Source organism: Nematolebias whitei, chromosome 12 (genome assembly GCF_014905685.2).
Source record: "Nematolebias whitei isolate Nwh7 chromosome 12, NemWhi1, whole genome shotgun sequence".
In the NCBI taxonomy this organism is placed as follows: domain Eukaryota; kingdom Metazoa; phylum Chordata; class Actinopteri; order Cyprinodontiformes; family Rivulidae; genus Nematolebias; species Nematolebias whitei.
Genome location: NC_056509.1, coordinates 28,067,248 through 28,083,542, shown reverse-complemented (window position 1 = coordinate 28,083,542; position 16,295 = coordinate 28,067,248). Strand labels below are relative to the sequence as shown.

The 16,295-nt window shown below is 39.4% G+C and overlaps 2 protein-coding genes across 2 annotated transcripts in view; one reads left to right on the top strand and one right to left on the bottom strand.

The window, feature by feature from the left end:
• Positions 1-1,273, top strand: part of LOC119417857 (protein LEG1 homolog) — a 3,443-nt gene extending 2,170 nt beyond the window's left edge. The window contains 3 exon segments of the mRNA XM_037685112.1: positions 736-877; positions 952-1,048; positions 1,122-1,273. Of these exon segments, the coding sequence (XP_037541040.1) occupies positions 736-877; positions 952-1,048; positions 1,122-1,273 (391 nt within the window).
• Positions 1,274-4,621: 3,348 nt separating this feature from the next.
• Positions 4,622-16,295, bottom strand: part of dpf3 (D4, zinc and double PHD fingers, family 3) — a 36,097-nt gene continuing 24,423 nt past the window's right edge. Inside the window, exons 7-11 of the mRNA XM_037685365.1 lie at positions 14,997-15,134; positions 14,710-14,838; positions 5,663-5,775; positions 5,432-5,513; positions 4,622-5,323 (exon numbers count right to left, since the gene is read on the bottom strand). Coding sequence (XP_037541293.1) covers positions 5,256-5,323; positions 5,432-5,513; positions 5,663-5,775; positions 14,710-14,838; positions 14,997-15,134 — 530 coding nt within the window. The 3' untranslated portion in view covers positions 4,622-5,255. The remainder of the gene's footprint in view (positions 5,324-5,431; positions 5,514-5,662; positions 5,776-14,709; positions 14,839-14,996; positions 15,135-16,295) is intronic.

Below are 16,295 nucleotides of genomic sequence, written 5' to 3'. Positions count from 1 at the left end.
ATTAATCCATCCATCCATCCATCATCCATCCATCTGTCCATCCCTCCATCCATCCATCATCCATCCATCAATTAATCCATCCATCCATCCATTAATCCATACATCATCCATTAATCCATCCATCCATTCATTAATCCATCCATCCATCTGTCCATCATCCATCCATTCATCCATCCATCCATCCATCCATCCATCCATCCACCCATTAATCCAGCCATCCATTAATCCATCCATCCATCCATCATCCATCCATCCATCCATCATCCATCCATCAATTAATCCATCCATCCATCCATTAATCCATACATCATCCATTAATCCATCCATCCATCCATCCATCCATCCATCCATCCATCCATCCATCCATCCATCCATCCATCCATCCATCCATCCATCCATCCATCCATTCATTCATCCATCATAAATCCTTCCATCCATCCATCCATCCATCCATCTTGTGCATTCAGATGCACAGCACGGTTCATCTACTGTACTTTAGCAAGCGTTTTTTAATCAGCGTTCATTGATGAAGTGCAGAAAGACTTTTTAACTCTGCCTTTTTAAATTCCAGGAGCTGAAAAGACTCTTGAGCACCATTAGAATACATTCATATTGGTTTTCCTGTCAGTATTGGTTTAGATACTGGTATACGGATGACAGATGGCCTGTTAAATCAACTTGAGCAGTTCTCCTTACTAGTTTTAATTCTCCCTTCCCTGTTGCTGTCTTCTTTAGGCAGAGCCATTATTCATCTGAGGAGGTGTCATTTGCCAGCAGCTGGTTGAACTCAGCTGAGTATGTTTCCGCGGCTCATTTCCACTCCAGCTTGGAGAAGTCTGTGCCCGTCATCAGCCCTCTGCCGGGTCAAATTTTAAAGGTACATCCACTTCCATCAGTTATGTTAAAAAATGTGTGAATTTTCACCCCTCGTACTTTTACTGATATCTGTAGGAGTATGATGTGGCTCCCAACATTACTGACCTGACTCAGGAGGAGAACCACTCGTTGTCTACTTTCTCCTGGATGAGGAGGATCAACACTTTTCTTGGTAGGACACCTAAACACATGTTAAAATTTGGTTGTGGCTCCATGGACGACAGCGATCCTTTGTTCTCTACCAGGTGGAAGGTTGGTGAATATGTGGAAAGGCGCGATGTGTTCAGTGTCCACGAGGGAGAAAGGCAGAGATCTGATGGAGCAGCTGATGCTGCATCCCAGCTTCGCCACAACAACGTTCCTGTCCATCATCAGGGAAATGAGAACAAGCTGCTGAGACAAGAACAAACTTCTTCAATAAAACGGTGATCACTTTGAACTTAAGGTTTATATGTTTTATTTCCTCATTGTTTGAAGAATGTTAGCTGGTCATTACAGTCTTTCCTGTGTCTTTGCTCATATTTCACTAATATAGAAGCCTCATAAAACATCAGCGACTTCTCACTCATAAAGTGTATAACTTTGAAACTTTTGTATTTTTGGTGTAGTTTACAGAACGTTAGCACAGCCAAATACAGAAAACCCACAAAATATACTTTATTTTTTAAATAGAAAAACAATATTTTAATATTTTTAATTTGCAAAGATGTTAACTTAACCCTCCTACCTTGTTAGTTATTTTTGTGTTCTCAGTCAGAGACAACGAGCCTTTATTATATCTGATTATAGCTTTTCTACAGTTTTGTGAGCCAAGAAATAATCGAGAGCCTCAGTGTACTGATAGTTGAAGTCCGTTTTTACACACGTCTCATGCAATAATCTCTAATGGTCATTTTTGACTGGGAACACCAAGCTTGCTATACAAAGGTGAATAAATCACACAAAACTGAATCAAATTGATCAAATTACATGTTGTCTGTGCAGGTGATCTATGCGAGTAAAGTCATGACACCTCCTATGAATCAAATGAAATGAGGTGTTTTCTTACAGAGAAAACTTCTAAAAAGAGTCAAAGGTGTTTTGATTTGACCTGAACACAAATATATAGATATTTGTCTTATACCCACATTTAAATGAGCAGAAACAGCCAAATGATAATCTGTGGCTTTATTTGAAAAGAGCCTTTCAGAGTTCACTGGAACTTAATGAAAAAGTACAATGCTCGGGGAATTTTAAGAACATGGTCGTACAACACATGGACGTGTTTGCACTGCAGTGCTAACATCTCAATGATTTCACCAGTGGCAGAAATAATGTCTCCACAGCATCCCCAGTTACATAAATCTAAAAAAAACTCTAAAGAGATGTAATTCAGATCATAGTACTAAAACCACTTTATTCAAATTAATGAACATGCTGCTCAAAATCCAGCTCAACACTGACCTCTAGTGGTCAAAAAAATAATTGTCATTTAAACAGGCAGCATGAACTACCCAGGATGCACCTCACCTAATGAAAAGGTGAATGTTGGCGTTGCATCATTTCTCTGGTGGTGAAGTTGCTACCAACTGACACCATTAAATGGAAAATAAATAAAAACTTTCATTAATGGAAGGAATATATATTGCTAACTTTAAACAAGGGTGACATGCAATCTGCCATCTTTCAGAATATGTGTTGGGGATGACTCTCAGCTACTACCACACAAAACTTTAACTCAGTATTTGTAAAATTGACTGACATTGCCGTTTTTGTGCTTGCTCATGTCAAATTACTTTGAGTTTCAATAAAACCCATCCACTGGTTCAGATATTTTTCCAAAAGACAGACAAGCACTGTACACATGATCAGTAAATGTACAAGAATACATAAATCAGTACAAAATCAATACATAAACAGGTTTGGATGGATTTGCATCACATATTCCCTTAGCAAAAAGTAGTTTATTTAAGTGTAATACAAGTATACTTGTTTTACACTAAAAATGAGGAAGTGTACTTGAAGTTTACTTTTTATAAACTTTATTTAATATAAATAGTATAAAAATGTCCCAATTTAGTCCAAACAAGTATTAAATTAGTATACTTTCTAGTACACTACAAGTATGGTGTGTAGTATACTTGATCTACTTATACTTAACTTAAAGTATACTTGCAAAAATGAACTTCAAATGTACTACTTTTTATTAAGGGTTCCTTTACGCTTTCATTTCATTTCATTTTTTTATTTTGTAAACTAAGTTTTTGTTTCTTAATACGTAAAACTTTAATGAGAAAGTCTTGACAAAAAAACTTTCTATTTATAGACTGCACACAAGGGAACAAGAATGGTGGAGAAATTCTTTATTTAAACAAAATGTAGTTTCACTTGAACAAAATACCACAGAAACTATGACTCAAAGTCATGTCCAAGACAAAAAAATACAGCAGACATAATTAATACAAGTGCCATAATAAGAAACCCTTTTAAACAAAATGTATCTATAAACTAATTCATGATTGTCAATAGAAAAGCACAATCAAGTACAAACTCACAACAAACACAAATACACAAGTTGATGTCAAAATGTACTCACTATGTGCACTTCAGAAGCTCTTTCCTGCTTTTTTCCATCCTTTTTTTGAGCTTATTTGTGGTGTTTCTTCTATTTAAGCATTTTAGAGAGCATTGGTTGTTACCAAATGTCGCTCATAATAAAAACAAATTACACTGATGACGTCAAAAATCACCAGGGCTTAATTTCATATTGAACAAAGAGAAAAAAAAAGAATGACCACAGCTTGCTCAAATTAATTATGAAAGTTTGGTGGTTTAATAATAAATATTTTGCAGCCATGGCTTCCAAACTGTGGTTCAGACCAACTTAGACGAAGAAGAGACAGGAACCATCATAGAAACATGAATTAAAGCATGAAACTGTTTATACTGTTATATTAGTTTAAATTAACAACATCATGCGTCAACCAGCAATAGTTGGGTCTGCAAGTCTCTGTTGATATTATTTTCTGAGTATGAACCTTAAAGGTTCGAGGATGAGAACAATAAAAAAAAATGTTTAATTTAAAGATGCAAATTAGTTGATATGTTTCAACTTTTTCTAAGTTTATTCTTAATTAGGTCAAACGTGTTCCTTAAATCTCAGTAAAACAGCAAGATATACTCACTTCAACTCAGATTTTTTTAAAATGAGAGTTAACTGTGACATTAGTTTCATAGTTTCTGTTTTATATTAATGTTTAAAGATGTTAAAGTAATTATTTTTAATTAGAGTGAAGTGCAAGCATGAAGACAAATAGTATTTACATTTAAAAAAACACTAAAGGATTTGTTAAAGGTTGACAGAGAAGAAATAAATAAGGTTCGGGGCTCGCTTAGTTCAGCAATAAAAGAACAAATTATTATTATTTTGTGTCTAGTTGTAGTAGTTTGGACAAAATATAACCCTTCTTTTTCATTGGAATATAATGTTAGAAATTCCAGATCATGCAAATTGAAGCTTGTTTAGCTGATATAAAAGTCGTAAAAAAGAAACTTTGTGAAAAAGAAACAGTTCACTGATATACAATAACTTAACTCCTTAAAAGCAACTATTAACTATGATCAAAAATGTAAAAAAAAACATATAATTCTTTGGAAATAACATTGAAATTGTTCGTTTAGAGCCGCACTGAGAACCTGCTGGTTACAGAAAACAGACGGTTCAAAAATGTCGCTTTGCGCCCAAAGAAAATGATTTTCTGTCTTTTTGTCCCTCCTTTCCTCTTAGGATGTAAATTTTTTTTAAAAAAGCTTGACAAAATACTCGCGAAAAGTGGGATAACGAACACAGACTTGGTGCGGATATAAAGCAGGAATGTCACTGCAGAGTCTAAACACAGGAGAGGAGTGGGAGCTGGAAGGAGAAATTTAAACAAACATCAGTCAAACTTGATCCGTTCTTCTCTGCTGGACATCCCAACGCAGCTGAAAGTGATACAGCTTGAACAAACGCCTTCCAAGTATATCCATCATCAAAATAAATTTCAATGAGGGTGTGACACGTACAGAGAGCTGGACGTGTTCGGTTCGTAATAGCTTGCTTTGCTTCTTTCTTGCTTTGGCTTCTTGCCGTCCACTGGGTGGTGAGGTAGAGAAACGTCTGAACAGCAGACCCGCTGTTCGCCGACCTGCGTGCTGATGGCATTTGCATCTGTTGAGTGTTGCTTGGCTTTCTGAGAGGTAGAGGGTCTCTTCAAACAGGAAACCACCCTGAGCCTGCTAATGCACTGGAATGTGTATGTGGGCGTCATAAAGAATTGGCTGTGTCTATGCGTGTGTTCCTGAAGTTTTTCCCAAACAGTCAGTGTAGATGTGTGTTTTGTATGATTTACAGGTTGCTGTTATGCTTCGATGTAGGCTGAAGCCTTGTCCTTTAACAGGTCCAGACACAAGTGGCAGCTCCAGCTCCCTGGAATAAAACCAGTGAGACAGAGTGACTGGAATACGTCCTTTAATCCCTCCATGCATGGACTTCTTAGCATCGGTGTTGAATAAAACCAGAAAGGGTGGCACTCACCTTCAGGAGGCTGGGTCATTGGAGGCTTCAGGCAGTACATGTGATATCCTCTGTCACAGTCATCGCAGAACAGCAGCTGGTCCTGCAAGAAAAGCATACAATCAATATCCTAAACGAGACAAAGACAAGTAGAGGACACAACTCAGGATATAAATGAAAACAGAAATCAATCGTGTTGAACATAAGGTATAAATAGGTGCTGGGAACACTGGTGTGATGTACGATACGTACGTCATTCTCCGAAGTGCCACAGAGGCTGCAGGACTTGCACTCGATGCACTGCCACTGGTACGTCCTCACCGCCTGCATCATGTTGTCAGTGAACTGCAGGCATGTCGGGTGGCCTGTGGCGGTCCAGAAGGTAAGAAACCAGAAGAACAAGGGAAAAGGAAAAACTGGAACTTTTAAGAGTAATTTTGAAAGTCTTAAAGGTGTTTTACATTTTACACTCTACCCACATTCCTATAAGAACCCTTGGCCCCGGACCCTTTGTTAATGTCAGAGTTATTTGGATCACATTACACCTTCAGGCAGTAACATGTTCTGGAGTAGAACAGATCTGAACCAATGAAGAACTGTACGGCAATGTCAGATCCCCACAGTGCCACTCTCTCAGCCTCTAACAGTCTGCATTACATGGACACATTTTTACCACCACACAGGACCAAAATCGTTTGAGGGCAAAATTTTCTTTATTTCTTTCCACAACTCTTCTCTAGTGTTTGGTTTCACATGATTATGTAAACACAACTCAAGCATCAACTGGGCTGAAAATAGGATGAACTATTAGAGCACTTTCTGTTTAGCCTACTTTCTCACTCTGCCATCACCATCTTTCCGCCTGTTCTTCCTCCTAGTGAAAAATCCAACATGTCCGATGTACCTTCCATGTATCACAATCTTCTCCCCTTCCTTAGCAAGGAAAAAATGCTCTCTTCTACTCCATCGTCCATAAGACTGCACCAAAGACCTTCTACCTGGAGCACCTTTGGCATCCAGTTGTCTGAACAATTTGTCCAGTCCCAAGAAGAATTACATCAAAAACTCACTGGCTGCATGATGACAACACATAGCACTTTATTTTATTCATCCTTCCATACTCAGAATCAGAATCAGAACAAGCTTTATTATCATTGCATCGAGATACAGCGAGATTATGTTCATACAGTCGTCCGAAAGATGGGCGGAGTGCACGTAGCCGCTGCTATGATAGCGCGGCCTCGTATCCTTTTCAGAATACATTTTTTAGATAGAAAAAGGGACTAAACCATAAGGAGAGGATAGTAGTGACATTACAAAAAACGATCTCTTCACACCTCGCCCTATCAGGACATTAATGAAGACATCAAAAAACTCTGCCAGCAAGCACATTTGTGAACATGTTACATATGCATTTGACGACAAGGCGGTCCATTAAGCACTTCCAGATAGTCCATATACCTTGGTGCATGTTTTTTCTTTGTGGACAACAAAGATAAGACCATTTGACCATGCACTGACTAGCAAGGTTTTAACCAAATCACTGTCAAGAATAAGTATCACTTTAACAGATTCAGTTTTTGAACTGTTACATTCAGTTAAGCTTTTTCAAAGTTAGATTTAAGCAATGCTATCCATTAGGTTCACGTCAAATAGGACGCTCAGTGGAAGATAGCCTTCAAATCACCCTAAGACAGAAGGATTTTCTCCAAATACAACATCCTAGTATATTATTAACCCAACAGGACCCTCAACCAGAGGCTGGTCCATCCCAAGGACATAACCTCTAAACCCACGCTGAGCAGTGTGGTGTCTGCAGTTCAGTGCAGTGAGGAATGTTCAGACCTCCGTATTGAAGAAACTAAACAACCTCTTCACAGACACATGGCTCAACACAGAAGAGCTGCTCTTCAGGACAAGACTCAGCGGTCCACCTACATCTCAAGGATAATGGACACTCTTTAGAGGACCAAAGTGTTCATATTTTAGATAGAGAAGACAGATGGTTTGGGGGGGGGGGGGGGCAGCCATTTACGTCAAACGAGAAAGAACAACTTTAAACAGAGGATGAGGTCTCAGATTTCAACATTCAAAATCTTACAATGTATCAATAAGCCTGATGTTAGCTCCACTCCAATTCACACCTTCATGCAGGTGACTAAAAGATTTATCTCTGAGCCAAGCAAAGAGCCTAATGAGCCTCCATTGTGAGGGACGAGTAGTTTTAGTCAAATATATGTGAAGGTACACAACCAGGTCTCTTATAAAACTTGGAGCTCCACATACTCCACACATTTTTGAATTGATGAAGCCTCCAGGACGGGAAGTGAAATATCTTCAGCTTCAGAAATCCAGTTGTTTTGTTTTTTAACCTTTTTTAGGATCCCCATAGGACACATAGATCTTAAGAGATTTCCTCAATAAATTTGTCTTTTTTGGCGAAGACAACATATTGATCTTCTCCAAGAATCCTTAACATCACGGGAGACATGTGAGGTCAGTTCTTCAATGACTCCTTAAAAAACAGATGTCTGTAAAGGCTGACAAATGTGAGTTCTACATTACATCAGCATCGTTCCAAAGATACATCTTCGAGAGCAGACAGGGGACATTTGTTTATGCAAGATAAAGGCAGTTTCTGAATGGTCAATTCCAACATGCAAGCAACTTCAATTTTTCCTTGGATTTGCCAAAAAAAAAAAAAGCCAAAGAGGAGATATATGGATGCAGTTAGAGAGGACATGGAGGACATAGGGGGAGTGAGGACAGAGTGACATGGAGGACGATGACTCGCTGTGGAGAACCCTGAACTTGAGGGAAAAGCCAAAAAAAGAAGTTCCCAATCACCTACCATCCAGGGTCCATGAATCTCAAACCTGATGCATTTTCCTGTCAATTGTCCTCATTTGAACCGAAAACCTCTGAAAACATCTTACTTGCATCCTGCATTATCAATATATTATATAAATTAGTACCTGGGAAGAAAACATCAGCAAGTACAGTATGCACAAGCAACAAAACCTGATCCTGGTACAGGTCCTACAAACTGGCTGTTTGTACCTGCCTCATTAAGATCACAGGTCCATCCGTGGACACAACTCAGCTGGTGTCCTGGGGTCAAAAGAACTTTGGAATTGACTCAAAGATCCAACAATTTTCAGTTAGGTCATCTGAACAGTTTCTTTTTTTTTTTCTGAGACGTTTCGTCCTTCATCCAAAGGACTTCTTCGATCTGAGGAGCCACTGACAAACAAAACTGATGACCACAAACAACATACTCCATAGTGGGGCAAAAACAGTTTGCTGGTGCTAACATAGCCTCTGGGGCCCTCCCTCTCCCCCGTCATTTCCTCTGTTTGTTGGTGGCTCCTCAAATTGAAGAAATCCTTTGGATGAAGGATGTAACGTCTCAGCAAAATAAAGAAACTGTCCAGATGACCTGACTGAACATTGTTGGATTTTATACCTGGATTATTGAGTATGGACTTTGGTGACTCAAAGATGTTTTTGTGGCCAACTCTATATCATGATGTTAAAAGATTTTGTTTCTGACTGTCAAGCCTGTGCGCAGGTTAGGAGAGGCAACTGTCCTGTGCTGTGTTTCCTCTGATGTCAGTGAGCCATAATCAGTAATGGATGAAAGCAAGACAGCCATAACCTTGTGTAGCAGTATGATTGCCCCTGCTCCAGCTGGATACAGCAGTGTAAGTTGGCTGGCCAATCGCAGGAGAGGGTGCATTATATAAGCAGGTGTGTTTCTCAGGCTGTGATTCCCTCTTTGGTATTACTGACTTCCTGGTTACCTGGTGGTGCTGCTGATCAGCACTACCTGTGTTGATAGTGCTCGATGTGGTGTCCACTAAAGATTGGGAAAATATTGTTTGCTTTCCTCATGAGCGTGACTGGCATGTGAGTCATCTGTCGCAGAGGGCGTGACTTTCTCCTCTCCTCGGTGATGTGATAGCAGAAGTGAACTGACGTCACTCCAGTCCCGTAAGACACCCTGCTGTTTTGCTTTGCTTGGCTGCTCATGTTTGTAGAGCTTTGAAATGTTTGAGCATGTTTTAATTTGTTGCTCCGGGTCAGCTGGTTCAGTTGATCCAAGCTGTCCTCATTCTGCTCAGGCCTGCCTTGGTGGACTCTCACAGCTGGCTTGAGTCACCATAATTAGGCAGTGTCTTACCTGAGAGAAGATTGGCTGACTGAACTAAAGGCTGGGGCCATTTTCACTACTATTGCATGTGAATGTGAGGTCCATGTTTGTTTGTTTGCAACTCTTAAATGTTGTTCATATTTTTGTTTACTTAATTTCATATTTACAGTGCCTTGCAAAAGTATTCAGCCACCTTGAACTTTTCAACCTTTTGCCACATTTCAGGCTTCAAACATAAAGATATAAAATTTAAATTTTTTGTGAAGAATCAACAACAAGTGGGACACAATCGTGAAGTGGAATAAAATTTATTGGATGTGTCAAACTTTTTTAACAAATAAAAAACTGAAAAGTGGGGAGTGCAATATTATTCGACCCCTTGCGTTAATACTTTGTAGCTCCGCCTTTTGCTGCAGTTCCAGCTGCAAGTCTCTTGGGGTTTGTCTCTATCAGTTTTGCACATGGAGAGACTGACATTCTTGCCCATTCTTCTTTGCAAAACAGCTCGAGCTCAGTGAGGTTGATGGAGAGCGTTAGTGAACAGCAGTCTTCAGCTCTTTCCACAGATTCTCGATTGGAATCAGGTCTGGACTTTGACTTGGCCATTCCAACACTTGGATACGTTTATTTGTGAGCCATTCCATTGTAGATGTGTCTTTATGTTTTGGATCATTGTCTTGTTGGAAGATAAATCTCCGTCCCAGTCTCAGGTCTCTTGCAGACTCAAACAGGTTTTCTTCCAGAATGGTCCTGTATTTGGCCCCATCCATCTTCCCATCAAGTCTGACCATCTTCCCTGTCCCTGCTGATGAAAAACAGGCCCAAACCATGATGCTGCCACCACCATGTTTGACAGTGGGGATGGTGTGTTCAGGGTGATGAGCTGTGTTGCTTTTACGCCAAACATATCGTTTTGCATTGTGGCCAAACAGTTCGATTTTGGTTTCATGTGACCAGAGCACCTTCTTCCACATGTTTGGTGTGTCTCCCAGGTGCTTGTGACAAACTTTAAACAACACTTTCTATGGATATCTTTGAGAAATGACTTTCTTCTTGCCACTCTTCCATAAAGGTCAGATTTGTGCAGTGTACGACTGATTGTTGTCCTATGGACAGACTCTCCCACCTCAGCTGTAGATCTCTGCAGTTCATCCAGAGTGATCATGGGCCTCTTGGCTGCATCTCTGATCAGTCTTCTCCTTGTTCGAGATGAAAGTTTAGAGGGACAGCCGGGTCTTGGTACATTTGCAGTGGTCTGATACTCCTTCCATTTCAATATGATTGCTTGCACAGTGCTCCTTGGGATGTTTAAAGCTTGGGAAATCTTTTTGTATCCAAATCCGGCTTTAAACTTCTCCACAACAGTATCTCAGACCTGCCTGGTGTGTTCCTTGGTCTTCATGATGCTCTCTGCTTTGAACAGAACCCTGAGACTATCACAGAGCAGGTGCATTTATACGGAGACTTGATTACAAACAGGTGGATTCTATTTATCATCATCAGTCATTTGGGACAACATTGGATCATTCATAGATCCTCACTGAACTTCTGGAGTGAGTTTGCTGCACTGAAAGTAAAGGGGCCGAATAATATTGCACGCCCCACTTTTCAGTTTTTTATTTGTTAAAAAAGTTTGACACATCCAATAAATTTCATTCCACTTCACGATTGTGTCCCACTTGTTGTTGATTCTTCACAAAATATTTTAATTTTATATCTTTATGTTTGAAGCCTGAAATGTGGCAAAAGGTTGAAAAGTTCAAGGGGACGAATACTTTTGCAAGGCACTGTATGTCTCAGGTTGAAGGTGGCAGTCCAGTCTGGTGTTGGTTTTCATCCCCTTATGTGCCGTGTATCACAACTTTGGGTGAATTCCTGTTTTGCGTTGCCTTAATCCATTTTTCTGTTTAGATGACCGATCACCGGAAAGCCTCAGCCTTCGTTAAACTTTTTTTTGTGTCTATCATTATTGCCTCCATTCAATTTTTTTTTTAACTTGTCTTAATAAAAATTACATTTTAGCTTGGAACACAGTGTCCTGCTTTCTCATAAACGAACCTAAGTGCCTTTATGTGTATAAATTATTTCCTTGGGTGAAAGTCCTAAGGTGGCGTTGCAATAAGAAATAAAAAAAAAAAAGAAAACATCCATACGTCCAAGCTTGACACACTAGGATCCCAGCTTTTATCTCAGTGATGAGTGAATAAAGAAGGCCTGATGAGGGGAAATGTAAAGAATAAAACGTCAAACTGATGCCATAATTAAAGAAAAGAACAAGAAGAATCATTTGAATACTTGTCTGCATTTGATAAATTCCTAACATGTATTTGCTCATAAAAATTGCATATTTGTGCTCCTGTTTTTACTGAAATCCTTTCAGATCCTGACATTGCTTCATTCAAAAGAATAAATAATGAATCTCTCTGGTGCTCACCTTACAGTTCTCTCATCGCAGGTCCAAGTTGGATATTCTGAGCCTCAGTGTTCACTGTATAATTATATACAGGAATTATACGAACATGTTAACATAGTTAAAACTTGATTTTTTTTAATTGACAAAAATAAAAACAAGGCAGATTAAATAGAAACCAAAGCAGGTAAGCCTTCTTTCAGAGTGTCCACTGATAAAAAATAAGGATTGATTCCTTCCAGACAGAGCAAGAGTGGCGTTGACAACTGCTCCCACCCCGCGGCTTTCTGTCCTTCATGTTAAGGACATGGCTCAACAATTTCAGAGCATCCTTCATTCTGCAAAGTGATTCGTTCATCATGATGCTCATTCTCAGGTCCACTGTTTAAACCAGTTTTGAAGACTACATTTAATTAAAAAAAATTCCATTTATTATGCAGATTGTCTTGCATAAGTTAGCAAATATGGTGGGATTTTAATATGTGGAAAAAATGTCCTGATAAAACAGAATCCATGTGCAAAGTAAGGAACAATATCCACCCACAAGAGACAGATTTTCCCAGAAGTCGGTTAAAACTTTATGAATCTCTTCCACAAGTTCAAAGGTTTATCCTAAAGTTCTGCCACTGCCGTCTGTGTTTTAACGTTTACTGAAGTCAAAAGCTTTGAGTGTGTTTCACTTCGCTGATGTCCAGCTGTCAGCAACATCTTCAGGGTCTGAAAACACAACGCCCTCCAGTTCTGCATCTTCCAAAGCTGTGAAACGTGGACGTCTCGCTGTCTGAGCCGACGTCAAACAGTTCCTCAAGTCAAGAGCACTTCGCTTCCTCTCATCCTTCCTCACGCCTCCTCTTCCAGCTACATGAAGACATTATCAGAGCAACAAAGACAACACCACACTGTAGTGCTGCTATGCTAATAAGCTTATTTGCCGAAACAAATATTATGCTTTCGATCTGCGGACAGTTGGAAAAATATTTTGCTGAGATGTCCGACAGATCCGACTCAAACTGGAAACTGAGGGGGAAGGAGAAATGATGTTTGAGGTGCATGCTTAAATAAACCCCACAAATAAAGAGGCTAATTATAGTATATATTTGTTTGCAAAAGAAAATACAGCTTTCCATCAGTTTGTTGCAGCTGGCTCACTGACAACCCACTGCAAAGACAGTGAAGCAACTTGAAAACTCTTTTTACCAACAACTCAAATACTTACTAAATTGTACATAAGTACCTCAAGACAAAGCCTTGATAAAAATATATATTTATAGACTTTATCAAACTTTTAATAGCTGAATCAACTAATTTGCCTTCCATGAATCCTTGAAAAACTGCCATGTTTGCCAATGTGATGTGCATCACACAATATTTATTTGTTACAGAATTTTCAACCGCATTATATTGGTGGCATTTACAGCAAAATAATTCACTAGAAGACTGTGGATAAGAGGAATAAAGGTGAACAAATAAAAGAAGTAGGAAGCAGAATTAAAGTAAAGTCTGACTTGCAAAGAAAAAACAACTGCCAAACACTCAAGTTTTAAAGAAAAGATTTAATACCAGTGACGTGCAGTCAGGGGAGGCAGGTGAGGCAGTGACTCACCTGTCATCATGACAAGTAAAATACTAAAAATGATAAGAGAAAATACATGTGACCCCTTGACTTTTCTATAAAAGTGTTTGATAAAACTGTTTTCTGAATTCTTTCAACACTTCAATGGTCAAAATTGCATTATTTACGCATTGCCTGCTCAAACATGGAAGAAATGCACTGGGTGAGGCAGTGTAGTGCTCAGATTCACCTCTGGGGGCGCTGTGTCATACAATATATGAAGTAGGTGGTTGGTGCATGCCCATTGCTGTCTCTCTTTAAATTGCCATTATATATGTTTGATTACACATGTGCTACACATGTTGATGTTCTACAGTCTGTCTAATATATTGAATGAATGTGTGTGACATATTTCTTCTTTCTAATCGGTCATAAATGCACGGTGAAAATACATAGGTTAAGGATGAAAGTAATGTGCCACACCAATAGGGGGCAGTGCTGCCCCATAGGGACAATGAAGCAGGTGCAGTCGCTGTGCGTTTGTCTGTTACGCAGAGAGGCGGGGGTGAAGCAAATCTATAATGGTACACTTGTTTAAATTTGTTTAGACAAAATGGAAGATCATATCTCAAAACTAAAAAAAAATTCTAAACTCAATTTTCAGTCGAAACAGAAGGTATTAGAGACTTTCTTCCTTGGCGATTATCTCCTTTGAAGCAGCCAGACTTTTAAAAGTGAAGGCAAACCACAACGAGTTTTACAACAGAGTAACGGAGATATTCGTGGAGAAGGATAGGCGCGTGGACTTCATTTTAAAGTAAAGATAATATAATACGTCTTTTTTTTTTTTTTAAAGAGGACCCCCCCATAAAAAAAATAGTTTGACTTTACATTCAATATTTTGTTTTTCTTGCCATCATTGTTGAACAGTTCATTAAAGCATAATTAGATGCCTTTTTAAAAGAAAAAAGAGGCTAAATTGAAATATAAGCTTCTATTTTGGGTTCATATACGTGAACATCCGATTCCAGACGATCAGTGCCTCACCTGTCACAAACATCACCGCACATCACTGTTTAATACAGTTTAGAAGGTATGATTAGTGCTGCTGATCCTCTCTTGTTCTTTTAAAGCGTAGGGGAATAAAAATGCTTTATTGTTAAGTTCTTGAGTAGCAGACTCACCAGATCGTCCACAGTCTGAGCAGGACACCAGCTCCTCTGCCTGCCCCGTTTTCCTGTTTGAGTCCTGGTCTCCCAGGCAGAAGTCACAGTAGTCGTTGGGGATAACTGCACCATCTGAGCCTTTTTGAGCTGCCAGCAGCAACAGGCACACATGAGGAGAAGAAGACATTGGGAACGATGAAGTTACATGGGTTATCTGAAAATATTTGACTATGTGCATTGGGAGGTTTTTGAGCGTTCACTTGTGGAAATCTTTAGTAAAGTCTAATGAAAGGTCAGCATCTTACGTTTGTGGTTGTCCAGACTTGGTGGAGAAGGCGGAACCATCTCTGTTTCCTTCTCCTCCTCACCTTCCTCCTCGGCCAGGTGAGTGTGGGTGTAATGGTAGCTCAGGCCCGGACGGTTCTTGTAGCGCTTTCCACAGACTGTAGGCAAAAGGTCACGGGTTCATTAGAGATACAAGGTGAGAAAAGATAAAAGAAAATTTTCATTGGCTTCATATGAAGTAAAGAACATATTGTTACTTTAAAATAATACATTTAAGACAAAATAAAGCTGAAACATAAAACCTTGTGATTAATTGAGAAACAAAGGAATTCCCTCTTCTCTTGATGGAAAATTCCCAATAAAGTCTAGTTAAATGACCAGGTAAAGCATGTTGCTAAAACTTAGTTTTAAACAAACAATACTTTCTATGACACTCACTGACAAAAAATGTTAAACACACAGAACAAATGGTTCCGTTTGGACATAATCTGCTATACCTATAAATCAGCAATGGATGTATAAATAATGTGATTTGTTGGTACGTATAGAGCAGGTATTAGAAAGGATAAGTATTAGCATCAGGAGTGGAGTGGTAGTGTTATCAGGCAGTTGCTGGAGCATCTGACAGTCAGTCAAAGCAGTGTTTGATGGTCAGAAGACGCATAGTCTATCATCGATACAGCAATTGATGGGGATTGATGAGGGTCACATTGATGGTATGAGTGGAACTGGGCATTCTGATGTCACAGTGGCCCGATGATGGAACCAACAGGAATGCAAAGACACCCGCACATGTTGTGAAGGTTCTGGTCACCCAAGACAAACCACACTAATGGATGATTGTTGAATTGTGGGCCAAGAAAAGCAGAATCCTGTGACATTTGCACCTGCAATTCAGACACACGTGTTGGGTTCTTTCCATACCATACCATGCCATACCATTTTATTTATAGAGCACTTACACAGCGACAAGCCAACCAAAGTGCTGTACAAACAGAAAAACAGGCAACACACAAACTTTCCAACATGTTGTCATTCAGCACCAGCAGCGTACACATGGGACGGGTTCACTGTCCCATGTGTACGCTGCCATTAACGCCAGAGCAGAGGCAGTTGCATTTGGTGTGGTGCCATAGCTCAGAAGCATGGTCTGATGAAGAGTGGTACTGTAGCATGTTCAGCAATCAATCTATCAATCTTAGCTCTGTGTTATCATGAAGAAAACTGAAAACTAACCGGTCCGCAAACGGTTTCCAAAGTTAGCCAAAATGTTTGCTAAACGAAAAGCTATTAGCTGTTAGCAGATGAGTGGAACTGTG